Source organism: Dacryopinax primogenitus (genome assembly GCF_000292625.1).
Source record: "Dacryopinax primogenitus strain DJM-731 SS1 chromosome Unknown DACRYscaffold_11, whole genome shotgun sequence".
Classification (NCBI taxonomy): domain Eukaryota; kingdom Fungi; phylum Basidiomycota; class Dacrymycetes; order Dacrymycetales; family Dacrymycetaceae; genus Dacryopinax; species Dacryopinax primogenitus.
In genome coordinates, this window is record NW_024467208.1 from 114 (window position 1) to 25595 (window position 25482).

Genomic DNA, 25482 nt, shown 5'->3' on the forward strand with positions numbered 1-25482 from the left:
TAATAATAATTCTGAATTTAATGATGACAATAAAAATGTCTATAATAATAATTTTCTAATAACAATAATAATAGTGAGAATGAGAGTAGTAGTTCTAATATTAATAACAGTGCTAACAATAATAATACTCAGCTTGGAATAGATAATCATGATAATAATTCAGAAAAAACCCTAACCCTAACCCTAACCCTAACCCTAACCCTAACCCTAACCCTAACCCTAACCCTAACCCTAACCCTAACCCTAACCCTAACCCTAACCCTAACCCTAACCCTAGCCCTAGCCCTAACCCTAACCCTAACCCTACAACCTATAAGATTATATTTGTAGTCATAGTAATTATGTAAGAGGTATCCATACTACTATAAACCCCAACTGCTACGGTTAGGTTGGGTGAATAGAAGGGTTAGGGTGGAACCCTGTCCCTTGACTCGATCCCCGCTGGTATGGCATATGCGCTCAGTAGCCGAGCCCATTGTTTGAGCGGAGTCTAAATGCCGCCAGGGATTCCTCAGTGTTGTAACCCACACTGGGCGCTATTTCAACTCGCCAAATTTTCTTCTGCTTCAGTATCATATCCGATCAGCAACATGAATCGACCGGTTGCTGGACCTACAGTCTGGGAAAAGCGTGAGTGCGCTTTCTCTGGAACCAGAAGCCGCTCTGACTCTTGTCTGCTTCAGTCAAGTGGGCCTTAGACGCGCATGCATTTGACAAGAACTCATATAATTGTGTAGGATGGGAGCAATGATGGGCGCTGGCGTGGGTCTGACAATTGGGTTTATCTTTGGAAGCTATTCAATCCTAAGGTGCGCTCCTGGATAAGGTACAGGTCGCTCCAAAGCTGACTGTTGGCAGAGGTGGCGCAGGACCGCGAGGATTCCTCCCCACGCTTTCACAATACATGCTCTCCAGTGCGGCGACCTTCTCGTTCTTCCTGGCCATCGGATCTGTAGGTGTGGTCTAAATCCCTAGCCAATATCTCCTGATTTCTTTGCAGGTCATCCGTAATGACGACGACACTATGCACGCCTCTCGGAGACGAATCACCGTTCCATATTCTCGGTTTACGCAGGAGGCGAAAGTTGTGCGAAGGCGATGGGAAGAGGAGCGGCAAAAGGGGCTGGGTGATCGGGAATGAAGAGCGTTTGTGCCCTGATTCGTGCTTGACATGTTCAATATATCGCATTCATAAATGGGTATTAACATCAGCCTCATAATGTGGTACCCTCGTCGCGACTGTCCACCATGCGTATAATTATGGGAAGCTGCGATCTACGTTTTCCAAGCACGAATGGACGTGTCAGTACGCTGAACAGAACCCTCAGTCTCACGTCGCTGGACCATGTGAAGCTTACACATTTCGCTTCACCACTTTCTCCTTTGCGACGAATTCGAAGGACCGGACGAGTTGAAAAAGGAAAATCTTCATTCTGATATGTCCAATTTAGATGTGTGAGAAGCGAAAGCTTTCAAATAGCTTACTCCATGATAGAAAATCGCATCCCAATGCAACCCTAGTAGAACGGCGTGTCAGTTTCGACTTGGAACAGAGCACAAACAAATCACCCGGGGACCGCCGGAGAACGTCATTAGATTAGAATAGAGCCCAGGCTGATCCTTTACAGCAGAGGGCAAATTATCCCACCTGTCTGGGCTACGTTTCGTGAGCTTATGCTAAACAAACGCTGACTGTGAAGCTCACTTGAAGCGGTGTGCATCTGGTCCCCAGACACTTGACAACAGGTTGAAACCCTCGATGGGTATGTGGATACAGGTTCCTTTTGGCACGTGAACTTGATCAACGACCTCGCCGTTTCGGAGTTGAATTGACGTTGAAAGGGGTAGAATGTCGTCACGATCCGCGACTCGCAGCGAACTGTGAACAGGAGGAATGAGACGTAATTCTTCTCTGCAACATTTGTCGAGGAAAGTCAATGCATCAATAGCCTTAAACGAGGCATCGGCGTCAAGGGAGAGAACTTCTTTTCTCAATCTGGTTTGCGCTTCTGGAGTTGTCGCAAGAAGATATAGCGTCCAGGACAACGCAAGGGACGTAGAGTCGCTACCAGCGAAGAAGAACGAGTTGATCTCATCAAGCATATCTTGATCAGATATTCTTTGATCTTCCGTGATATCGGGTGAGAGGTTGGAAAAAACTGTGTGTTGAAGAATGGTCAGAAGAAGATGGGTACTGAGGGTCAACGCACTCATGAGACCCAGCAGATCCTTCGTATGCAAACTTGTCCGGCGGTCCTCTTCGAGCTCTTTCTTCCGTCGTTCCAGCAATTGGCGACCCACACCGTATATAATGTCATGACTCCGACGGATGGTGTTTGTCCTTTTATCTGGCTTTTGAGAATGTCAACTGATAGCGCTCTTGGTCGTGTGATAATTCAATACTTGCCCAGATCTTCTTGAGGATAGGGAGATAGACTTCTAAAATTGACCGTGCAGTAAAGCCATCGTCCACGCCCACTTGGAACATCTCCCTGTACGCCAGGTACACAGGATTGCTTTCTGCTTCCAATGCGTTGAAGTGATAATCAAAACCTTCTTTCCAATGAAACACTTCATGAGAAAGACATTGAGGGTACAACTAACCTGCGATGCCAATCACATCGAAAGTCGCCCTTGAAAACCAGTGAGCCACGTCTATAGAAACCTCGCGTTCCTTGCCAAGAAGAGCCTTCCATGCATCGCGAAGCTATGGACTCAGGTCAGTGTCAGAAGGATAAGAGTATGATGGCAACATACTTTAAACACTTGACTGGTGAACAGCGGTCCGAAACTTTGAAGATTGTGATTGGAGAAGGCGGGATTCAGAACCTTGCGCTGTCTCAACTCAACGAACGGTGCTATCTTTGTAGGCAATTACAGACCTGTCGACGGTGGGAGGCCCCTTCCGCGGAAAAGAGACCTTGACTAAATCAGTGGACGGGCCTTGCATTGGTGGGCCGGCTTGCCATTGCCGATCAATTCGCTGATGAGCCTGCGGGATTGCCACGGTTTAGGGTACGTGATGGGTTCATTGAGAACATGGGTCATTGCCTTCGGATCGAGAGTCAAGATTCGTGGATCGAGCTAAGAAATCCATGAACAAGAAAGGAGGGGACCTCAGGCAAAATAATTGCCTTGCCGAACCCGTGAATGCAGAATGTCTTGCCATACACCGATTCCCATTTGTCGTGGTAATGCGGTGACATTTCGGGTCTTGTGAACGCATTAGTAGAGGATTCGTCGTTACTTAGAGCATCTTACTCCATGACGAACTGCAGATTAGTGCTAAAGAACCTCTGAAGCACCGGGCCAGGTAGCTGTTGGATTGGCGAAAACAGCCAGTGGTAGATGACTATGGTCCATAGGCACCATCCCAGGTAGAAGAGACATAGACTAATAAGTACGGAGAAAACAAGAGCAATCATTGACAGAGGTTATAGAGGCAATATGAAAGATCGCAGTATAAGTGCCCACGGAGTTGAAGGACAAAGGCAGGTGTTCATGATAGTCGTCTTTGTTCGAACATGCTCAGACGATCACATGATCGAGCTTTTCCTCATAAGTGGCTATGCAAAGAACCTCGATTTTGCGTCCCATCCTTGACTTATAGGAGGAGCCTCAAACCAATCTTTTGCTTCTAGTGTGCATCAGAAGAGAAAAGACAGGGTATTGACGAACGTGCGCTACCAAGGCTGTCGCCAATATCAAATGAGCGCCGATCTGGTGAGATAAATTTGGGTGGTCACATCAATATTGTCAGTGTTCCTAAAATAAATACATGGCCTTGGGCTTGGCGGATCTGAATGCCGAACCGGCACATAACCGATAAACAAAGCCGGTAGTTCAGCCTCCCGGATGCGCACAGAACAATATTTCGCACGAAGTTGTTAAGAACACGTTCGATGCGGCAGCGCGGGTGCAGTATATAGGACTGAATGAGGGTTATGGCGTGTGTCCTAAAACATCGAATGGAAGGCCTGTTGAAGGGCCGATGTGAACGGTGGGTGCGTTCGCACTACTTAAACACCTAATGTACAAAAAGGGTCCGATGTAAATATTCACGTCGCCCCAGGGACACACGGGATAGGGTCGCCAACAGTCAGAAACACAACCATATGCTGCAACAATATTGTTGATCCATTGATGGATCATGGAGTTGCTCCGCAGAAGTCATCCTTGCATCACATGTACAGCATCTGGCTGTTGATCCACCATATGCTGACTGGTGCACACGTGCGCTGGCATGTCAATGAGCCTCCCAAGTCTTCTCAGAGGCACTGTACCTGATCTTCCTTCGATTTCGGACATGCCCATCAATGAGATAAAAGGTCGTATGCCCACGCTTGGAGCATCGTTGACGTTTGGAAACTCCTCTATCTTCCCGTCTCCATACCATGAACGGCGAAAAAGATCTCGACCGTGCCTTCGACGACAAGCTCGATGACGAGAAGGGCGGCCTGCCCGGCGACGTGGCGGCTCCCACTTTTCAGGAGGACTCTCAAGCGAAGTCGCCTCGTGACAGAACAAGCAGTCTGTTCACAATCATTGCGGCTGGTGCCGGACTTATTAGCGATGGTTACCAGAACTCCCTCATGACGTACGCATACTTATGTGACCCACATGAGCAATAACAGAGCCTCTCCAGAATGACCAATGTCATCCTGGGTTTGATCTACCCAACGAGTTATACATCGGTTGTGTCAACTCGCGTCTCCAATGCCTTGCTCGTGGGAGAAATTCTTGGCCAGATATTCTTTGGTATCATGACAGACCGGATTGGCCGCAAAACCGCCATCGTGACGACCACGCTGTTTATCGCTCTTGGATCCCTCATCGGAACTGCAGCTAACGGGGCAAACGGGAGTGTCGATGGTCTCTTTTGGTGTCTTACGTTCGCTCGTGGTATCACTGGTGTCGGTACGTATGTCTTGTCCATTCGCATACCAATAGTCTGACGGCCGTCAGGCGTTGGTGGTGAGTATCCTGCTGGCTCTGTGAGCGCCAGTGAGGCGGCGAATGAGCGGGTATTGAAACACCGTGGCCCTGTGTTCATTATGGTCACTAAGTACGTTGACCATCAGAGCACATTTCTCCATGTCTGACAAGTTCTTAGCTTCGTCTTGTCATTTGGTGGTCCCCTTGCCGTCTCTGTGTTCCTCATCGTTTTGAGCGCGGCCGGGGAAAATCATCTTGGTACCGTGTGGCGTGTGTGCTTTGGAATCGGCATTCTTCTTCCTCTCACTGTGCTCATCTTCCGACTGAAGATGATCAACAGTCGGCTGTATCGTGCAGGCGCCATCAAGAGTAGGTCGTTTCCTGCTTATACGCCTCCTTGGTCCCACTTATGACCGACATCAGAGCGTGTTCCGTACGGTCTGGTTTTCAAAAAGTATTGGAGGCGCCTGATCGGCACCTGCGGTGCTTGGTTCCTGTACGATTTCGTCACTTTCCCCAACGGTATCTTCTCGGGCACTATCATCTCTAGCGTGGTACCTAATAAGGACATCAAGAGCACGTACGCACGTCTTTTAGGTATATTGAATCATGCTCATGTCTTTTTTTCCCTGAACTAAGGGCAGAATGGCAGTTGCTCCTAGGTACTATCGCGCTTCCTGGTGTATTTGTGGGTGCCTTCCTCTGTGACCGGTAAGGCTTGCTGCGTGTTCCGTCGCTCAGATGATCTGACTTACAACTAATGCTAGGATCGGAAGGCGGAATACCATGATGCTGGGCTTCTCTGGCTATCTTGTGTTCGGACTTATTATTGGATGTGCCTACGACCGGATAACCCAAATTGTTCCGCTCTTCATTGTGTTCTACGGCTTGATGAACAGCTTTGGCAACCTGGGCCCTGGTGATATGCTGGGTTTGATTTCTTCTGAGAGCTATGCAAGTAAGCTAATTCATGCCTTGGCTGAGAATTTTCTCACTGTTGGATAGCCGCTGTCCGTGGGACCTGTTACGGCATTTCCGCGGCCCTTGGCAAGACCGGTGCGGCTGTTGGCACCCAGGCCTTCACCCCAATTCAGAACAACCTCGGCAAAAAGTGGATCTTTATTATTGCTGCTATCTGCGGTGTTACCGGCATTATCGTCACTTACACTTTTGTGCCCAAGTTGACGGGCGATGATCTCGCGAGGGAGGATATTGAATTTGCGGAGTTCCTGGCAGCGAACGGTTGGGAGGGTGAAATTGGCGAAGATGATGGAGAGCACCTCATTGGAGGCACGACGACGAAGGCTGTTCCAGTGACGGTTTAGCCTAGCGTAGAAAGTTGATTTACGATATATGTATGCCTGCTACGAATGCACGACTCCGTTATCTGGAGAATATGCGCGAGCGCCGGCGGGATCAACTCACATCTGCTACGACCATCACCAGTAGTGACCCTGGTTCTCTGCTGAAACCATTCTCATGCATATGCTATACAACAGACCGAGGCTCAAGAGGACGCAGATGATCGACCCATCGTTTAAATGCTATTCGTTTAGTTCGAAAGATGGCCATTCCATGCGGGGTAACGCGATGCTTCTGGGCTTCTTCGGGGCAACTCTTCATCCGCAATTGAGATGAATCACCTTTTAGCGACCGGTCGGTCCGACGCACCCGCTAGACCAAGCGTGGTATTTATGAGATGGAATCCTGCTTACTTCCCACCATGGGACTCGCATCTAACAGCTCCAAAATGGTGGCAAGCAAGGACGATGGGCAGAAGCGTGACGCCGCCGTTCAGTTGGAACACAGTCAGAAAGACAAAGCTCACTTGGTGGACCTAGCATGGACTTCTAAAAGAGAGAGACGGCTTGTCAGGAAGATTGACGCACATCTACTACCCATGCTCTTTCTGATATACATATTGTTCGTCCCTGAGTCGGTCTACCTCAAACATCTGCTTACTTTCCCAGCAACTATCTGGATCGCACTAACATCGGAAACGGTAAGTGCATGTGCATGATGCAGCCATGCCTCGTCGTTAACTGATTCTCGTCCAAGCACGTATCGCGGGCATGGCGGACGATCTTCAACTGGATGGTTCTCGCTATAACTGGGCGTTGTCAATCTTCTTCTTTGGATATCTCATTCTTCAAGGACCATCGAACTTGATCCTTGCCTACACAAAACCTTCGATCTATCTGCCTATAATCATGATCTGTTGGGCTACAATCTCAGCATGCACAGCCGCGGTTCAGTCGTACCAAGGGCTTCTTGTCGTTCGTTTCTTCCTCGGGGTGGTCGAAGCTGGGTGAGACCAATAAGCGAGCGGAGCGCTTCAAGCACAGACTCACCTTACATAGGGTTTTCCCAGGGGCGATTTTCTTGCTTTCTTCCTGGTACACGCGAAAGGAATTGGCCAAGCGCGTCTGTCTTTTGTACACTGGATCGTAAGCGGATTATCAAGATTGAGCATTGCTTAGCATTCAGTGATACTCTCAATCAGCATCGTCAGTGGCGCGTTCGGGGGCCTCTTCGTCAGTTTAAAGATTGCATTGGAATGCAAGCTGATCCCGATTTCTAGGCTTACGGCATTACCAACAATTTGGTTGATGCGCGGGGAATAACGGCATGGCGCTGTCAGCACTTCCGACCCACGTTTCTATTCTATCTGACATATGCCAGGGTTATTCTTGATTGAAGGGGTTGCAACCATTGCCGTTGCATTGTTGGCAATCGTCATTTTGCCTGATTTGTAGGTGTATGCTTACTACCCGGACGATGTGCACACCTAATTGTGTCCCATAGTCCCCTATCAACTCGGTGGCTTTCAACTGAGGAGCGACAGATTGCCGACTTGCGCCTAGCTCGAGACGGGCATGAAAGGGGAAAGAAGAGGCAAATTTCCCTCCGAGGTCTCAAATTAGCGTTGAGAGATTGGAGAACATACCTCTTCATTTTGCGTACGTGTCACCAGAGACCAGCACAGAAAGAGTGAGACATTGAGTGAGATATTGAATAGCTTGCATGACTGCCACATGTGCTGGGACGTTTACGTATTTTGTGAGTTTTCTTCCTTTTTGAAGTGTGCTATCCTGATATGTACTTCTGCGAAGATCCCAACTTTGGTGGCAGATCTTGGTTATACTTCGGCGATTGCACAGGCTATGTCATCTCCCCCTTACGTCTGGGCAGGCATTGTAGTAATGACTAATGGAACCGTCTGCGATTGGAACCAGCAAAGGGCGTGGCATTCTGCCGTTCCAAGTGAGAAAATGTGCCATGTTAAGCCCAGGGGCTGATCCAGCGCCAGTAACAATCGCGGGGATTGGATTCATTCTATTGACGAAAGTTACCAACGACGCTGTCAAGTACTTCGCCTTGTTCCTCTGCGGTGCTGGTGTTTGGGCCCCTATACCGATTATTCTGTCCTGGCTCAGCGACACAATGCGTTTCCCACCGGAGAAGCGTGCATTTGCGATCGGTATGCACGTGACACTCTATTCCTGCGACGGAGATTAACCGCGAGCAGGCTTCGTGAACACACTTTCGAACCTTAGCTCAGTTTATGGCAGCCAGCTTTACCCCAGTTCGGACGGACCACAATACTGGCAAGGACATGCCGCCAATGCGGCATTCTGCTTTTCTGGCGGTTAGTGCAATTGTTCGCCCCAATGCTGGATTCTCAGTGCTGTCCAGCAATCATCATCGTATTAGTACATTTTGTGCTGAAGAAGTGGCCGCCGCCCTCGGTCGAGGAATCGGACGAGGTGATGGCAGAAGAAGATGTGAAAGCAGTGGAGGTGTAATGTGCAGTTCGGCAGGAATCGTATCAGCGAACGTTTGAGATGGAAGTTGACAGAGTGACGAACATTTGTCACCCAAGAATCAGTTACTATGTTGATAACGGATGCCGATGGACCGACGATATTATCAATGGTCATCGGCCCGGGTTACATTCAGGGACGTCGACGCTTCCGGTGTTCCGTGGGAAAAGCCTCCATTTGTTACTCGTGTGACCCAAACGTAATGCTTTTAGGGAGGGAGGCTGATCGACACCCTGCTTCCCTTCCTTCAAGAGTGAACAGCTGCAAGTTGAGTTACAACGGTGATAGTAACTTGTATGTTCGTCGTTGTTTTTCCGGCGCTGTTCGCTGAACGTGTTGTGTTTTGTCAGAAGTGTGGAGCTTGTTATCGGGAACAAACGGGAGGCCTCTCATTTGCTGATCCGACCGTCAGCCGATCCCTTTTCTCTTCAAGCTCCAGCTTCAAAGTCCTTCATCGCCGCGGAGCGCTCATCCACGCACCTCTCTCTCCTCTTTTCATCTTTCGCCCTCATCGGCCCCTCTAGAAGCCGACCTCCCCCCCCCCTGCCACTGGCCCATTAAAAGCACAACATTCATCGACTCGTAACCAGATCGAAAGAATGGTGCAATATTTTTCGACCGCCTTTCACTACGAGTAAGCCACCTCTTGGTTGCAGTTTTGCTGTGCACTGACGAATCTGGGAGCCACCCATGGTCGAGAGTCCAGGTGGGCATGTGGCAAAAATACCCCAATCCTCAATGCGCCCATGTTGTCTCTGTCGACGTCATTGACCGAAGCGTGCATCCGGAGACTGGCGTAATACGAACGGAGCGCCTGGTTGGTTGTAAGCAGGCGGCACCAGGATGGGCAATAAGGGTGCGTCAGACATAATCATGGACCCAGAGAGTTATCCTGACCGTTCCACAGTTTCTTGGTGGCACAGAAGACGCATACGTGCGGGAAGTTTCTTTCGTAGACCCTAGAACAAAAAAGACATGGATCCACTCAACCAACCTCTCGCTATGCGAATACATGACGGTGGTAGAGAAGATCACCTACGTCCCCTCTACATCCTTCCCTCATACACGCACGCACTTTCACCAGACGGCCGAGATTCAGGCTCGAACGAAGCTGTGGAAGACTGTGGGGCAGAAGATCGAGCAGATGAGTCTCGACCGATTCAAACAGAACGCCATTCGTGGGAAAGAGGGATTCGAAGGCGTCCTGCGTACGCTCTTTGGAGAGGACAACATGCAGGATATATCGTCATGACACATTCTCTCAGTTTGGTGCTTTCTTCGTTCGGGTTTTACGACTTCTGTACACTTCCAAAATACACCCCCCTTGTAATGACGCCTCACGCACCAATATATCACGTTCCTCATAGAGTATGCATGATTCCATGGCGTGTATTGCATACACAGGTTCGCCCCGCATGTGAACTGCACAAACAAACGGCATGACGCATAATAACTGCCTACTGGGCGGCCGGTGTCTCCTCAACAGAGAACATCTCCGCACGCTTCTCCGCAATCCTCGCCACACGACGCTCGCGAGCCGCCTGAATGTTTGGTCAATAAAATTGCAAATTGCATAGGAGTCCGGCCGCTCACCTTGTTCTTGACACGGCGAGCCTCGGCCTGGTCGTTGAGCAGCTTGGTACGGCTCTTCTCAGCCTTGGCACGGTGGATGTACTCCATGAGTACTCGCTTATTCTTGAAAACGTTACCCTTGGACTTCTGGTAGAGCTGGTGGTAACTGAAAGAGCCATCAGAATTTATTCGATGGTTGGGGTGAGATATTTTGCGCACAGATGCTTGTCGATCTTTCCTGCCTCCCGGTACTTCCTCAGTAACCGCCGGAGAACACGTTGCCTCCTCATCCAGAGCACCTTGGTGGGCATACGGGCCTCAGCGGTACCCTTCCTCTTACCAGGACCGGTGTGCCTGCCTTTCCTCTTGGCAGCGAGCAGGTCCTGGGTGCGAGCGCGGGAGTGGATGACGGTTGGCTTGATGATGACGCGACCATCCTTGATGAGCTTCTTAATGTGAGAGCGGGAGTTGGCGTTTCCAATTTCGGATTGCTCTGCGGGGTCGAGCCAGATCTTGCGCTTACCAACGCCGGCAACGGAGGCGGCGAGGCGCTTTTGGGAGCGGAGGTTGACCATGTCGGCTGGCGGTGAAGTTGTCAATAAGATGTCAAATTGAATGGGAAATAGCCGGGAAAAAGGATGGGGGTAAAGGAGGGGGAAGAAGAGAGAAGGTAGATTTGATGTATGGATTGAAATAAGTTGAAATTTTGTAGATGCTCACCTGTCGAGTGGTCGGAGTGTGTTGGTCGACGTCGAGGATGACTTGCTGTGAACGGTCCTCCTTCTCCTTTGCGTCCGTCTAACGCCTTCGCAGCCTCCACCCTGACGTGGCCTGCCCTTAACTAAAAACTGTACAGCTATCAGCCACTCAAAACGGGATCAGATTTGGCGCGCGTTGACCAATTGGTGAACCCTCAACCGTCGTCCTTCCTCCCGAACCCGACCGCTTGGGCACGTCGCGAAGCATGGGCAACAATAAATCGCCCGGTTCGATAAGGGTATTCATCAACCGGAACCACGAAAAAGGTTGTTTTCATTGTCCATTAAGGGGACACGCTCGCATACTCTCGTTGCATTGCCTCGTCTGCTCACTCCTATTTCTCGTAACCAATTCCGCCAAAATGGCCGTATGAAAGCCTGTATATTTCCGGGAACAGCACCGAAGTGAGGACGAACCCGTACATATACGTTAACGTTGCCGGTCCTTACCGCAACATGGAGTTCCCATCTATTGGATGCTTGGCTTCGCGGTCTCTACCTGCTATGATATAAGAGCGTGAGATGGGCGCGCCAGGATTGTGAACTCACGGACTGCTGTGTCTTAGACTTGTCCATCATCCGGCATCTTACACTACGCTTTAAGATAGACAGGATGCAGCTCCACCAAACCCCTGTTGTTGTTATCGGCTGCGGTGTTGCTGGGCTTTCTGCTGCATACCAACTGGCAGATGCCGGTTACCTGGTGACAATTCTGGCAAAGGAGGTGAGCCATCTCTCGTAACCACTCGTGCCTCACCTCAGGTTTGTTTCTGTAGTTCCCGGGGGAGAACAACATCATGTACACCTCAGACTGGGCTGGGGCTAGCCTAGGCTTCGCTGCGGGGGGCTCCTTTCGCGCGAGACGCGTCTCCCAAGAGACGTTCCAAACGTTCTGGGACATTTCGTCTAGGTATGCGCCGGAGGAATGTGGCATTTGTCGAATTACGCAGGAGACGTACTTTGACAAGAAGCCGGATCCGAGCCTTATATGGTACAGCAAGGAAGCACCTGACGTAGGAGCATTCCTTTATATGAAGAAACTACTTACGCCCGCTCCAACAGTTTCGCATACTCTCACCGAGCGAGTACCCAGCGCAGTACGCCTTCGCTGTGTCGTATACGAGCATGACCCTGGAGCCGCCTCGGTACCTTCCTTGGCTGGTTAAACAGGTCCAGTCCAAAGGTGTTAAGATCATGCGTGTGGAGGTCGATTCTTTACGTGCTGCGCTGGATCATATCCCAGACGCGAAAGCGATCATCAACTGCTCGGGTATCGGCTCACGCTACCTCAAGGATGTGAAGGACGATGCGGTTTTCCCCGAGCGTGGGCAGACGTGTGCTATCCGGACCAGCTTCAAGAAGGTGATCCGCACGCCAACCTCGTGTTGATCTTACACTTACAAGCATGTTTAGCTGATTATCCGCAGCGGGGCGGAGTATACCTACCTCATTCCGCGCCCGCTGAGCGGCCTGCTGATCCTTGGCGGAATCAACGAGCCGTTCAACACCTCTCCAGAGCCTAACCCGGCCTCGCGCGAAATGTTTAAGCAGCGGGCGCACAAGATCTGCCCGGAATTAGGACCTGTAGATCAGATGGAATTCGTGATGGACATCGTGGGCGTCAGGAGCACGAGGAAGGGCGGGTACAGGCTTGAGAGGCAAGAGGGAGGCAAGCTTCCGATTGTTCATTCCTATGGTTTGTGTGATCAATCGAGAACACAAGCAGTAACTGACTATTGGGCGAGGCAGGCTACAATGGCGGAGGATATCAGGCTTCAATGGGTGCCGGCAAGGAGGTGGTACGACTGCTTCGGGGGGAGGACTCCTACTGATTATTATGGATTGTTCCGGTAGAATTAAGAAAGGTCGAAAGATTCGTGTAGAGCTTCAGTTCCAATGTTGTATTCTGAATTTCAGATTGATGATTCCGTCGGATTTGGGGTGGGTCAAGATGGATCGGCGATATGCGCCATTATAACAGCGTTGTATTTGAGAACGTGGCAACGGTACCACTAATGCGGTATGAGTATTTCCAACTACGCCTTGGGGGAGATTGTAACGGAAAGAAACCTCGAATGACGTGGCGCGTATTGCCGATCTGCCGGAAGCGGAATCAAAAAGTCCATAGGCTGAGGTGGCTTCGGAACTGCCGCTTCCTTTATCCGTTGGTTGCGCACGAGACCTCAATTACCTCACACCACTCTTGGGTGTCGCTCGACCGGACAGCCCGCCGCTTCCTTTACTCCCTTCTCCTCCTGTCAATCTTGGTCGGGCGACTACCTTCTCTTCATCTATCTCTGTCACCTTTATCTTATTTCTGGCACCTGATCTCGTGCAGTGAAGAATGAAATTCTTCCGCCATAGTCATGCATACGAGTATGCCACCTGTCACTTCACAAACCAAGACAATCGAATGCTCACAACCTATCTTTGCTTAGTGAACCATTCTCGACCGTAACACTCGCTTTCTTCCTTCGCTACCCCAATCCCTTCGCCTCCCATATCGCATCAGTCGACGTCATCGACCGTGTCTTCAGCGATCGTGGCACCCTCATCACTACTCGCCTCATCCTGAAACGGGGTCACCTACCACGATGGGCACCCAAGGGCTTACTCGGTTCACGCACTGAGACCTGGGTCATCGAGGAGAGCGAAGTTGATCCTATCAAAGGCGAAACCCAGGTTCGCACCCGCAACCTCGACCATGTCAAGATTATGAAGGTCGTGGAATACGCCTATCTACGTCCACATCCGGACGACCCTACCCATACCCTGCATGAAACAACCGCAACGATCAATTCCAACTTCTCCCGATTGCTGCAGAATAGGATCGAGAAGTTTGGCTTGAGCCGGTTCAGGCAGAATGTGGAAAAGAGCCGTTACGGGTTCAGCTTGGTGCTGCGGGCTCTGCGGAGCCACCGAGTGCAGGTGTTGGATGGGGCCGTAGGTGGTGTTGGACCGTGGGACAGTATGCCAGACGCCTGGGAGCCGAGGATATTTTCCGAGACTGCCTCAGACGACGTCTTTGAAGGAGAGGGACCATTGCCGTCTTTGTGGACGACTTGGAGGCGTGGTGGCACGGGATCGGCGTGATGTTCTTTGTGGACTTGTGGTTCTGTTCCATCAGCAAGCACCACGCTGCGATTGACAGCTTTCATTTGGGGTTTTAGCCATTTTTAGTCTGCACCTCTCAACCCAACCTGTAACAATACCAAATAGCCTAGCAAACCAAAATATTGATACCCAAGTTTTCGTCCTGACGACGAAACGAAACGGTGAATAATGAATGACATAGGTCCGTAACAGACTAAGAAAAATATTCCATTATTGGATTGATCCGCTGGCGATCAAACAAATAGCCCGCTGCGCAATCCATCCCTTGTCGCACCCCTCAAATGGCAGATCAACAGTAAATAGAACGTCGTTGCGATCACCATTGAGGTAGACAGGGAGAGTGACAGCATTTGCCTTGACGGTGTTGGCAGAACCAGGATCGACCTTGACCCACCGTACTCGAGAGGGCTTAAGCCGAACCGCGTCACCATCGTTCAGGCGCAGCGTGTCATCGTGCCAATTGGCACCTTCGAGCACAAGCCCTGAAAGGAATGATTAATTTCAGTTCTCGAAATCGAACTGCTTTTCACGAACCTTCAACTACAAAACCACCGCTTCCACCCTCTTCCAAGTCTAAGCACAGAGAGAGGGTTTCCAAACTCCAACTGTTTCGGTGGGCAACGGCTTGACGAGTAACGGTAACGTATGCCTCGGGGTAAAACAGGCCACCTAGCCAAACCTGGACACCGGTGAAATCGTTCAGACTGCCAATCTCCTGGAGCTGAGCTAGTCGTTGTGAGAAATTTGTGATCCACTGGCTAGTCGACATTCCTCGGGGAACTTTGTATCTCATCCATGTCGATGGTATCGTACCTGCGGCCACATTAGACATGCCACTTCTCGACGAGTGGTAGCCCACCTTTAGTTAAATGAGAAAGCAAGGATCGCAGATGGTTAGTCTGCTTCAATTCTCCTTTACAAACCAGAATTATGTCGGCGAGGTCTCGGCGAACTTGCCGCAAAAGGCTGCTTCCGACCCGAGTTTCTCGAGAAAAGAGCCGTTTTAACGGATCTGCTTCATCTGCCCGTTGCGTGGATGAAGCAAGTGTCTGCTTAAAGTGTAAATCAAAGGTCAAATGTTGAAACAAGTACAGCTTGCCTCTGGTAGAGAAGACAGCCAGTCTTGACAGTGCTGGAGCAGTGCGCGCATCCAACCTGGTTGTGTGTCGTTTGTCCCAGAAGGACCTGGTACTGCCACAGCTTCGTCATCGTCATCGGCAATTGTCCTCATTTTGCGAAGTTTTCCAAGCAAAGCCTCACCCTCCGTGATGGCAATTAGCTTCTCAGCATTCGGAGGAAGACTGAGCCAAGCGGGTGGCTCAATATCTGGAAGTCTGTGGACCCACTCCATGAAATGATTCATCTTCGCACCATCTGGCGGCTGCAGTGCCTGCTCGCTCTGAATTACCGGAACAAGATCAAAGTCCACATTGTACGCTGCTGGGGTGAAAAGCGCGTCAATGAATGCATCTAGGATTTGCTGGTCGAAGTCGCTATCTATGCGCCCACCATAGACGGACTGCTTCAGTAGCGTTCGAATTGCTGGCCAAGGAATAGTCGCTGGATCCATGTTGGCCCTTCCCTTGGCAGCAGACAATAACCAGCCGTCAATCGTACGGAAAGCCGCTTCGAGGTCGGAATTGTTGAAATCGTACGTTTTGCTCCACCCCAGCGGTACATAACGTAGGCGTTCTTGCACTACAGCGTGGAACCAAGCAACAAGGAAGTACAACCGTATCTTTTCGGTCGGTCCTTGTGACAGCCGATGTTGTGATATGCTTTGAAGAGATTCAAGCAAGTTCGCCTTCACACCCGGGGCAGGCTCGTTCATGAGAATACGTGACTGACGAAGGATGTTGACAGGGATAGATAGGTTCGCCTCCATGGTGAGGAAAAGTCGGAAGCTCTTCGCCGGGTTCAAGCTCTGTAAGCGCTTCTCCAATTGGCTAAGGTACGAAGCAGCGAGATGCACGTTCTTCAACAGGACCCAGGCCCCTTGTCGTACAGCCGCAGATATAGCTTGATCTGCCAAAGAGAATCCCTCCTGAGACCCCATAGCGACAGATGATAATTTTGCATTGTTATCGCGAGCCAAGTCTTCCACTCGGTAGCTAGCATCGTAACCAGGAACAGACACCACGGCGACGGGGTTTACAGCGAGCACTTCATCGGATACAACCGCTTTGAGATTGTACGCGCTCTCGTCTGCTAAATCAGTATGGAAAACAGCGTTGACGAAATGGGATGTCGCTTGCAGGAGACGATCCGGCCTCAAGCATTTCAGAAGCAGCAGATTCCGCACCACCTTTGTGAGTGCTATAGTTACTTGTTAATTCGACTGCGAAAGCTGCGATAGAGCTACACTCACGTCTCTCTTCTTCTTCCCATATCCATGGCACGGCTAGTTCTGGGGCGGCTGATATTCTGAACTGCTGCCATACATCGTCATGATGGATGATATGGTCTTTCAGGTACCGGAAGAATTTGAATTTTGCTGAATACGCTTTCAAACGGTTCCATTGATCGACAGATAGACTTGCTGGTTTTTCGTCAGACGTCTCGATATTGATGGTGACATTGATATCGCTGCTTTCGATAAAGAGCTCCAGTTCGTCAAGTAGCTCATTCTCCCCAACTCCTTTCATCTGAATTTGGGCCAACAATACCGCTAGCACTGCCTGATCCTTGTGTAGCAGCGCACGGGATGTTCTTTTGAATGTGTTCATGAAGAGGTCGTTGATTAGGATCTGTAGGCGCGTCGATGACTCTTTGACTCCGGCCAAGTTAGGGTTATGCAGCAAGACGTAGTCAAAGATATCCAGGAAGAAACGTAGTGAGAACTGATAGAAGTGATGAACAACACTGAGTTGTTCCAAGACGAAGAAGATTGAGCTACAGGCTTGGGCAAGGGGCAAGTACTCAGAGGTGACTTGCTCGACTTGTGCCATGACGATTTCTGTGTCTGCAGACTTCTTCATGATCTCGCCAGCTTCTTTCTTCAGGTTCTCCAGCGTGAAAATAACTTTGTCATCATCGAGGATGTTGCCAGTAGACTCGTTCAAAGCTTGTAACAAGAGTTTCTCCAGAGCTCGCAGTCGCAAACGGAATTCGCCCTGAATCTTCATGAGATCTTTACGCCTTTGATCAGTTTCGGGACGTTCGGCCTTTAAAACTTGCTCGAGAGACTGGCTTTGCAAGCTGCTGCGAGTCATAGTGAAGTTCACGAAAGTGACCCGACTGCATATGTCAGGTGAAAACTCAACCGACGGATCTCTCGTCGAGAGGAACATGGTGAACGCCGGGGAGAAGTCAATATCTTGGTTTCCGAGACGTATCAGAACACGGCCGCCTGTACGACGAAGTTCTTTGTTGAGGACTGCGTTGAGAATAGGATCCAAGTGTTCGACGTCCTGAATGAGAAGTGGATTTCCGAAACGCAGGGCACTCTCTAGATTTTTCAGGAATGCGTCGTCCAGGAAACTGGTGACAGTCATCTTCCGATCTCGATATTCCTCCATGAGGAATGTAGTGGCCTGCCCAGTAGGGTCGATGATAAGGGGGTATCGGTTGAACCGGCGCAACATGATCGCGTTTTCCAAGCACAGATTGTCCGACGGTAGCGAATGGGCTTGCCAACCAAGCCGATCGGCCGCGGTTGATAAGTATTCCGTCAGAGACAAATTAGTCTTGAACTGGATACCGGCCTCTGTCAGATGGAAACCCCATTCTTGCCACATAGTTTCGCGATAATGCTGGTCGAAGAAACCTCCATAAGCCAGGAATGCGGCACAGAGAAGCACATCGCCAACGATGGTTCCCATCTCGATGTCGAACGTACGACTTTCTGCCTCCCAGCGTTCGCGCTCTGAGGACAAACTCCCCAGAAGAGTCATACTCCTCTCGACTTTCGATTGGACGCGTTCCAGTTCAGCTTTGATGGATTGCACTTCGCCCACAAGCGCAGCATAGTCCACCTTATACTGGGCGATGCTCGCTTCGAGATCCGAGATCATGCTGTGCAGCTGTGTCTCACGGAGACGCAGTTGATTGGCCTCCTCTGACAGCTCCTCCAGCTGATTTTGCAGCGGCTCCACCATGTCGATGATTTCCGAATATCGAACTTGCGCAATTGCCCATTTCACCAAAGGCCCACAAGCTTTACTAGCCTGATTGACACGCTCGAAATTGTACGCGGGTTTATTCATGAACTCGCGCTCCATCTTGTCGCGCAACGCCTTGGTCATCTGCCGGGCAGTGTCGAAATGAACAATGTTGGCGATGAAGTCATCCCGTCGAATGATCCCTTGAACCGTCTTCCAGCTATCAATCTTGTGACCCAGCAATGTGCAAACTGACTCCATGGCAAGTTTCACCGTTTCGGGGGGGTTTGTCATTGATCGAACTTCAGTAAGCTGCTGACGCTTGATCTGTGTGACGGATTCTTGAGCTTCTTGCACGGCTGGTTCTGCACCGGCCAGGTCGGCCATGACTTTCTTCCGCTGTTCCTGGATATACCGCTCCTGCCTATGGATTTCTTGTTGAATTCGGACAGACTCAGCTTTCCGCTCTTCTGCTACGCGTTGATCGTCAACCATCTGGCGCAGTTTTTCATTGGCTTGGGCATCTTTTTCAGCGAGTTGGGTTCGCTTAATGGCTAAACTCTTCCGCAGCTCTTCTACCTGCGTCACCGTGTCGCGAAGTTTATCGAGCCCAACATGGAGATGGCGTTGCTGCTCTTCTAACTCTTCCCTTTTTTCTCCGTGCAGGCGTACGTAATGATTAATACTAATGGCTCTGTGAGGAAGAACACTCGCAACGAACGTAACACTCACAAATCAAGATAGTGTCGTGGAGTTACGTGATTGTAGCGACCTTGCCGACGGCTAAGCTTCGCACTCAACTCCTTGAGAGATTGGTGCACATGAACAAAGCCGTTCACGACGGCGGAGCGATGCGATGGTGGGAGTGAAATCTGTCGGTAAGCGATTGGGAAGTTTAGAGGTGCCGCGTACGATGCAATATCGAGATCCAGCGTGTTCGTGAATTCCATGCCGACTTGGAACAATGCCTGATCGGACCAGTCGCCAAACCAATCCAACACGCAACGATTGAACAACGCTGGAGATGTTGCTGCGCGGGAGGCCAGTCCGTTCTGCGGTGGATTCATTGTGAAAACAACATGCAAATTGCGAGCGACTTGAGAAGTGAACCAGCGGTAAAGTTCTTCGTTAGAGTCTAGCATCAGACCGTCACGCTGAGTGCCTTCTTTGCATGCTGTCATCAGGGCTGAGTACTCGTCCCCTTCGAAGAGACCGGGAACTTCTGCATTAGCTAACAATGTATTGAGTCGCTCCAGGAAACCCGAGTCCAACGCATTTGACTCGTCCATAATGAAGCAGATCTTTTCTCCCTTGCAACCTGCCCTTCGAAGAACAGTTCGCAGGTCCTCATCAAAGTCGGCACCGGTGTACTTATTGGAGACCTTGATTTGGAAGATGCTAAGGCCGTTCATCCAGGCAACAAAGCGTGACAAAGTGGTCTGGTTGTGACATAAGCATTGAAACGACAGTAAAGATATCACGTTCCTACCTTTCCGCTTCCACTGACTCCGATAAGGAGTAGGTGGCCCTGAACTTGACGGAACACTCTGTCGATTCGAAGAACATGGTCCAAGACATCATTGAATAAGACCAAAGGAACGTCGAGCTCTTCTTCATGGAAGACACGCAGACGTGCCTTGGTGTACTCGCGGAGCTGGTCGCGGTCAACAGGCACATAGTGCCGAGAGGTCCAGTTGGAGAAGAGAATTGGACGTGCCAGTGCTTCCGTACGGTTGATGTTGGGGAAGTGGGTGAGCCCGGTAGTATCAATGCGTTCATCTGTCCACATTTTCTCATCCTCTGAAACCAACCGGTCCTGGAATAGTCGAAGTGCTTCGTGACCCCAGACGCGGACAAGGCCCTCCACGGATAGTGATTCCAAGGGACGAATGGCTTCATACACGCCACGGCACCACCGAGTGAGTTCACGAGGGCTGTAAACGTAATGGACTTGGATATCGGTGGTGAAGCGCTTCTGAGAAGAGAGGTAGAAATCAACCATAGCATCGGTCAATGGTTCAGCGTAGGCCCGGAGATTTGCCTGGGTTTTGAGCAGAGCTCTGTTGTAGGTGCCGTAGATCTGCTTGAGAGACATTTCTCCCGGATAGTCCACCATGACGAGCGGAGCGTGGCGCAAGAAACGCTGCGTCAGAGGAACGCGTCCAGGGTCTGTCGGGGGGTTACAGGCTCCTACGAACTGTATACGCTCCAGCTTGACGAACGCCATATCAGAGGTCCTGTAAAAACCATTCTGTTCGACCAGCTGTCGAAGGAATGAGATGACCCTTTGAGTGCCGTATTTGTCTTGCGCAGGTAGGTTGATTTCGTCGCAGAAGATAACAAGCCATCGACCGATTTGAACGGGTGAAAGCACAACACCATTGGGCGTTTTCCTATACTCGCAATATTGGTCGAGCGTTTTTAGAACAAGCTCTGGTGTTGTAGCACTTGAGAAGTTGAGCCCAATCACTTCGAGATTCGTGGCCTTTCGGAGAGCACTAAAGAGTGTCATCGTCTTGCCCGATCCGGGAGGACCGCATAGCAGCAAAGGTTTGTGTTCCGACAACCAAGAATACAAAATCTCTTCATGGCGAACTGTATCCACCGTGGGCACAACAGCATCTGACTGGGTGATGGCATGAGAATCAAGCTCGACAGTTGGAACTCGGCTTTGCCACGGAATCCACTCCCCAGAAGAGACAATGACATCGTAGTCGATGAGGGATGTGCCAGGTAGGAACGCTGGCATGTCAATACCGGTCTGAGTTCGAAGGAATCCACCCATATCGGCCCTGGAATCCAGCTTGCAGTCACCAGAGAATGCCCATATGAGCGCAATTAGAAGACGCTTGGATACATATTGTTCCATCCGTTCCACTGACAAAGGGAAATCAGAATGTTGGATGTTGTATTCGGCAATATTTCGAATGGTCTTGTTGAGCAGGGAGAAAAGCGTATTAAGAGCTCGAATGTGTGTGAAGTCCATAATATGCTCGTAAGTCTCTGCCTGCAGTAGAGATGCTTGAATCAGACCATCTGATGCAAAGAACGGCTCCAAGACAGCGACCACGCTTCGTTGAGTAGCAAGGACAGAGGATCTTTCTGCAGAGGTGGATAATGCTCGGGCAACGTCGGTATCTTCTTCATCCGCATCGAGACCGGTGTGCAGGAGGGTATCCAGGTAATGTTGACACATCATAGGTATGTCCACGATGTCGTCGCTGAACCAGATCATACCGCATCGACTGACAGTTGCCGGTGTCGCGTACTTCAGATGCTCAACTTCAAACATTATTCGGACATTTGGCGGAAGATTGAGTCGCTCTCCGTTGGGCAGCGTGAGCAGCTTATTATCATCAAGAACACTAATTGCAGGTTTGAGGCAGTTGTACTATTAAAATAAAGTACATACCTATTGAGGTTCTCGACCCATTCGGGATCCACGTCGCCGTCGAATATAATCCAGTGTCTCTTGGAGCTCTCTCCACGAACGTCGTCAACAATTTTCCGAAGAATATGCGTGAAAAGTCCATCAGTCCATTCACGAGTGGTGGGATCGAGCGTGCCATATAACGCATCCTTATGAATAGCCTTGGGATCAATGATGTAAGAAACACCCTCAGTGCCATCGAAGCGTTCCAACGCCGCAAGGAGAATACTCCACGCGTTTGTCTTCCCGGTTCCAGATGGACCAACCATCATCAAGCCGTGTTGGATCTTCTGGATCTGGTATAATTGCAGAATTTTGGCAATCCAGCGCTCACCAGGAACGAGATGACGTTCCCGACTGACGTCCAGAATATGGCCTTTCAGAACATCGAGGTCGACAGGTACGTAGTCGATACCTGGAAAGACGTCTGACAGCAGGCTATGAAAGAATGTCACCGAAAACAGTGTGTCATGATGGAAGAACAAACCTTGTCAACAAAGGAACGTCATCCGCCACGAGTTTTGGTACAATTGTCTCCGTGACACTTTGGATGAGAATCAACTGTTCACTGTACCCATTAGATGTCTCATCTGCGACTTCTGATCTCCCGTTCACTTGCAGCCTCTCTCGCTTGAGAATGCCAGCGCTGGAGAGCACTGCCTTCAATGCCCGCAGACCGAAGTCGTAGTGAGCTTGGGGCGACAACTGTTCCTCACACAAATTGAAGAACGGGACAATTTTGGAAGCGAGACCTTCTGCGGTGCGGAAACCTTGAGAGAACAACATGACTTGAGCAATGAGCTCCCTGTCTGGGCGACTCATCGCCATTCTGCATGTAAATGGTCAGACCTTATGTGCCAAAAAAGAGACAGATGACCCACGGCCTGAACAGCTTGGTCAAGTTCGGCGGCAGTTGTGAGCGACCTGCATACGTCGGATTACTGGTGATAAAAATACCTGTACGGAGAGTTTAGTTCGTGAGCAATGAGGGATCGATCTGAGGAACGTGCCCATGTTCGGATTGAGTTTAACATTCTTGCCTACCAATTCAATCTCGAGAGAAGGATTTTTCACGACATCTGCTAAGCCTTGCTGGATGGTCTGGACTTGCTGTGATACTGCGCTGAGGATACGCTCTTCCAAGCGATTGAATTCGTCAAAGCAACCCCAGGCGCCGACCTGACACAGGCCGACGAAAATACGACCCATCGCCTGGAAATCGAATGTCTCGTCGCAACAGAAGACCAGGACAAATCTACCCAGTTGCACACCGAGGGCTTTGACAGACTCTGTTTTGCCTAGTTTCCCTTCAGTCGCAGCGGTGCAAATAGTATACCCACATCAACTCACCAGTTCCGGCAGGACCGAAGGGAGATCCACCAAGTTGACGATCAAGGGCCTGTGTTAGAGTGAGGTAACACCGGTCCGTCAGCGGTGTCTGGACTAGCCGGTCCGGGACACCAAGGTACTCCCAGCCGTACGGAAACATTGCGTCGGCCACGCGGACTTTCAATCGGTCCAGAGGGTCGCTGACTGAAAGATCGAGATAAAAGCGCATTTGATAGAGCCAATCAAATGACGAAGGATCTGATACGCGATTGTTGACCAAAATACGAGTTGCATCTCTGTGATGGACAAGCTCAGTGATGAGGTGTTCGCACTTTCGGCGAGTGATTGCGCTCAGGTCCGTCAAGACGATGTCAGCGAGGAGATCCAATCCCTGCTCGGTGGTCGCCAAAGGACCAGATGGGGTCCTTCCATTGCTAAGTTCCGTCTCGACAGACACCGTCCAGGCCACTTGCACGGCCAATGTGACCAGCTGAGCAGGGTACTTGTCGATCCACTGAAGAAACGCGTTTCTGTCGAGGTCGGTTTCCACACCATAAAACCCCTGCAACTCACTGACAGCTTCACTGAGCAGCTCGGCAAGAGAGAGCCGCATCTGTGCCTCGAGCTTGGCAAGCCAGTCGTTGATCTTGGGATAGTCTTTGAGAATGACAGGAAGGGGGAACAAGATCTCTTCCCCTTCTCTGGAAGCCATTCCATAGATCTGGGTGAGATCTTCATCAAGTAGAATAGTTGCAATACCGGCAAACATCTTCTTCAGATGTTTCATGATACGAAGAATATCCTTGCTATTGCCGATGATCTCGAGCAGATCTTCGTCACCAACGAAGTAGAATCGAGGGAATGATGCACGCTCCCGTTCCAGATATTCACCAAGCGCCTTCTGGATTTTCGTAAGCAGATCGGCGAGACGCTCCATGCTCTTCTGAATGCCTGCAATGTTGAGAACGTCCATAACGTACGGCGCCTTGTAAACTTTCTTCATCACGCTCAAGAACTCGGTGTTGATATTCTGGAATCGAGCGCTCTCGACAGGAAGCAAGTGCTTTATATCGACGCTGTTTGAGAAGATGCCCTCGAGGTATACCCATTGTCGTTGAACATCAATCCACACATCAAAGAGAACGTGAACACGATTGAGCTTTTCTTCCCATCCAGCTGCTTCTTCTTCGAACACCTTGTAATACGGCGAGAGCTTCATTGCGACGAGGGAGTTCAAATTTTCGCTGCACTTGGAGAACAGGTCGTCCCATGCGCGAATCAGGCGACACTTTCCTTGATATGGTGTTAAGTCGAGAGGATATTGACTCCATGTCTCGCGAACTTGGCGAAGATACTCTTCAAGAGCCATTTCTCCTTGGGCTTGGATGATAACATCTTTAATGACGTTTTCGTTTCGTTTCAAGTCGAGATCGTATACTTGTCCGAGTGTGATCCTGAGCTTAAATCAGCAAAGCGCTGGTATATAGCGTATGCTACCCACGTTGTAAGAGAGTAAGATTGAACTTTGAGATTCTTGAACATCAACTTCCAATGGCGCTCCCTCAGCGCTTCGCTCTTCAGCTCCCCAACCATAGGGTTGTTACGGACATGGCCCCTAAGCGTATCTTGAACAAACTCGAAGGCTGCATACTGTCTCATGCGATTGGGCATATCCTTCGTGCTTGTGAGAAGACCATCAAGAGACTGACGAAGCTTTCGGGGGATGATGCTGGACCAGGGAGTATCGCGCAAGTCGGCGATTTGGGACCAGATACCAGACAGGGCGGTCCATACGCCCTTGAGATCACGCAGCTCCTCGAAGATGGGATCAAGGCGATTGTGACGAGTGAGCTCAAGGTCAAGAGCTTCCTTCGCACGGCAGACAAGGTCATAATCGTCTTTAACCTTCGTCAGCTTCACCTCGAATGCGTTGATCGTATTGAGTGCGGTCTCGGCTTTGACGCTGCCTTGAACAGGTCGGATCTGCTCCCATTCTTCGATAGCATCACCGATGCGCTTCTCAACAATATTGTCTTCGGCGACAATCTTCAACTGAAGACCAGCTATCCAAAGAGGTCAGAGAGGTCTTCCAGGATAGAGCTCAACTGAATCACCGAGCTGTTCCTGAATCGCATCATTCTTTCTCTTCAGAATCTCGTTATATGCGCTCCATTCCCCTCGCAGTTGATCCGCATACAGCCAATCATCTCCGAAGTTGTATCGAAACCGCTCCAGCGTCTTCTCTCCACTAGCACAGAGGCTGACCATGTCCTCCCATTCCTTGGTCTTCCGCTTGAGGTCCTGGACGAATGTGATGAATGTGACCGCTGCTGCGGTCGAGGATGTGGCCTGGAATCCCTGAGAACACAGGCATCAGTGCTGTTCTTGTGTTCGATTTCGACTTCCTCACATCCATCCTC

At 50.2% G+C, this 25482-nt stretch overlaps 7 protein-coding genes across 7 annotated transcripts; 4 read left to right on the forward strand and 3 right to left on the reverse strand.

Moving 5' to 3' along the window:
• Positions 1 to 568: 568 nt before the first annotated feature.
• On the reverse strand, positions 569 to 3428 carry DACRYDRAFT_67590 (cytochrome-450 hydroxylase; the record flags this gene model as incomplete). The annotated part of the gene is made up of 16 exons (XM_040775850.1): positions 569 to 687; positions 738 to 809; positions 859 to 952; positions 1001 to 1311; positions 1359 to 1433; positions 1486 to 1517; positions 1570 to 1657; positions 1706 to 2159; positions 2211 to 2352; positions 2408 to 2553; positions 2605 to 2707; positions 2758 to 2835; positions 2883 to 2920; positions 2967 to 3084; positions 3117 to 3213; positions 3262 to 3428. 13 exons carry the CDS (start codon positions 3423 to 3425, stop codon positions 1215 to 1217), a joined length of 1632 nt encoding a protein of 543 aa, XP_040627754.1. The 3' UTR covers positions 569 to 687; positions 738 to 809; positions 859 to 952; positions 1001 to 1214.
• A 966-nt stretch (positions 3429 to 4394) lies between these two features.
• DACRYDRAFT_80284 (MFS Git1p-related glycerophosphoinositol permease) lies at positions 4395 to 6260 on the forward strand (the record flags this gene model as incomplete). Its single annotated transcript, XM_040776436.1, has 8 exons — positions 4395 to 4597; positions 4646 to 4917; positions 4966 to 5065; positions 5114 to 5304; positions 5359 to 5515; positions 5575 to 5646; positions 5703 to 5893; positions 5941 to 6260. The coding sequence occupies 8 exons, from the start codon at positions 4395 to 4397 to the stop codon at positions 6258 to 6260; spliced, it is 1506 nt and encodes a 501-aa protein (XP_040627755.1).
• A 425-nt stretch (positions 6261 to 6685) lies between these two features.
• On the forward strand, positions 6686 to 8589 carry DACRYDRAFT_53735 (MFS general substrate transporter; the record flags this gene model as incomplete). The annotated part of the gene is made up of 12 exons (XM_040775197.1): positions 6686 to 6858; positions 6906 to 6937; positions 6994 to 7243; positions 7296 to 7382; positions 7439 to 7469; positions 7517 to 7571; positions 7618 to 7687; positions 7741 to 7895; positions 7955 to 7995; positions 8049 to 8199; positions 8246 to 8416; positions 8465 to 8589. The coding sequence occupies 12 exons, from the start codon at positions 6686 to 6688 to the stop codon at positions 8587 to 8589; spliced, it is 1341 nt and encodes a 446-aa protein (XP_040627756.1).
• A 645-nt stretch (positions 8590 to 9234) lies between these two features.
• On the forward strand, positions 9235 to 10120 carry DACRYDRAFT_22729 (MSF1-domain-containing protein). The gene is made up of 3 exons (XM_040772932.1): positions 9235 to 9393; positions 9444 to 9615; positions 9667 to 10120. The coding sequence occupies exons 1-3, from the start codon at positions 9359 to 9361 to the stop codon at positions 10009 to 10011; spliced, it is 552 nt and encodes a 183-aa protein (XP_040627757.1). The 5' UTR covers positions 9235 to 9358; the 3' UTR covers positions 10012 to 10120.
• On the reverse strand, positions 10094 to 11093 carry DACRYDRAFT_22730 (uncharacterized protein). The gene is made up of 4 exons (XM_040772933.1): positions 11052 to 11093; positions 10551 to 10911; positions 10353 to 10497; positions 10094 to 10300 (listed from the first exon to the last, which is right to left on the reverse strand). The coding sequence occupies exons 2-4, from the start codon at positions 10904 to 10906 to the stop codon at positions 10217 to 10219; spliced, it is 585 nt and encodes a 194-aa protein (XP_040627758.1). The 5' UTR covers positions 10907 to 10911; positions 11052 to 11093; the 3' UTR covers positions 10094 to 10216.
• A 470-nt stretch (positions 11094 to 11563) lies between these two features.
• DACRYDRAFT_22731 (nucleotide-binding domain-containing protein) lies at positions 11564 to 12958 on the forward strand. Its single transcript, XM_040772934.1, has 5 exons — positions 11564 to 11813; positions 11866 to 12102; positions 12152 to 12451; positions 12503 to 12785; positions 12839 to 12958. Exons 1-5 carry the CDS (start codon positions 11703 to 11705, stop codon positions 12919 to 12921), a joined length of 1014 nt encoding a protein of 337 aa, XP_040627759.1. The 5' UTR covers positions 11564 to 11702; the 3' UTR covers positions 12922 to 12958.
• A 395-nt stretch (positions 12959 to 13353) lies between these two features.
• Positions 13354 to 25478, reverse strand: DACRYDRAFT_116759 (dynein heavy chain protein 1; the record flags this gene model as incomplete). The annotated part of the gene is made up of 16 exons (XM_040770261.1): positions 13354 to 13465; positions 13528 to 14685; positions 14738 to 15016; positions 15063 to 15252; positions 15303 to 16519; positions 16572 to 18988; positions 19036 to 19742; positions 19793 to 21668; positions 21716 to 22171; positions 22221 to 22562; positions 22615 to 22690; positions 22744 to 23031; positions 23084 to 24516; positions 24564 to 25125; positions 25177 to 25420; positions 25473 to 25478. The coding sequence occupies 15 exons, from the start codon at positions 25476 to 25478 to the stop codon at positions 14414 to 14416; spliced, it is 10365 nt and encodes a 3454-aa protein (XP_040627760.1). The 3' UTR covers positions 13354 to 13465; positions 13528 to 14413.
• Between the last annotated feature and the right edge of the window lie 4 nt (positions 25479 to 25482).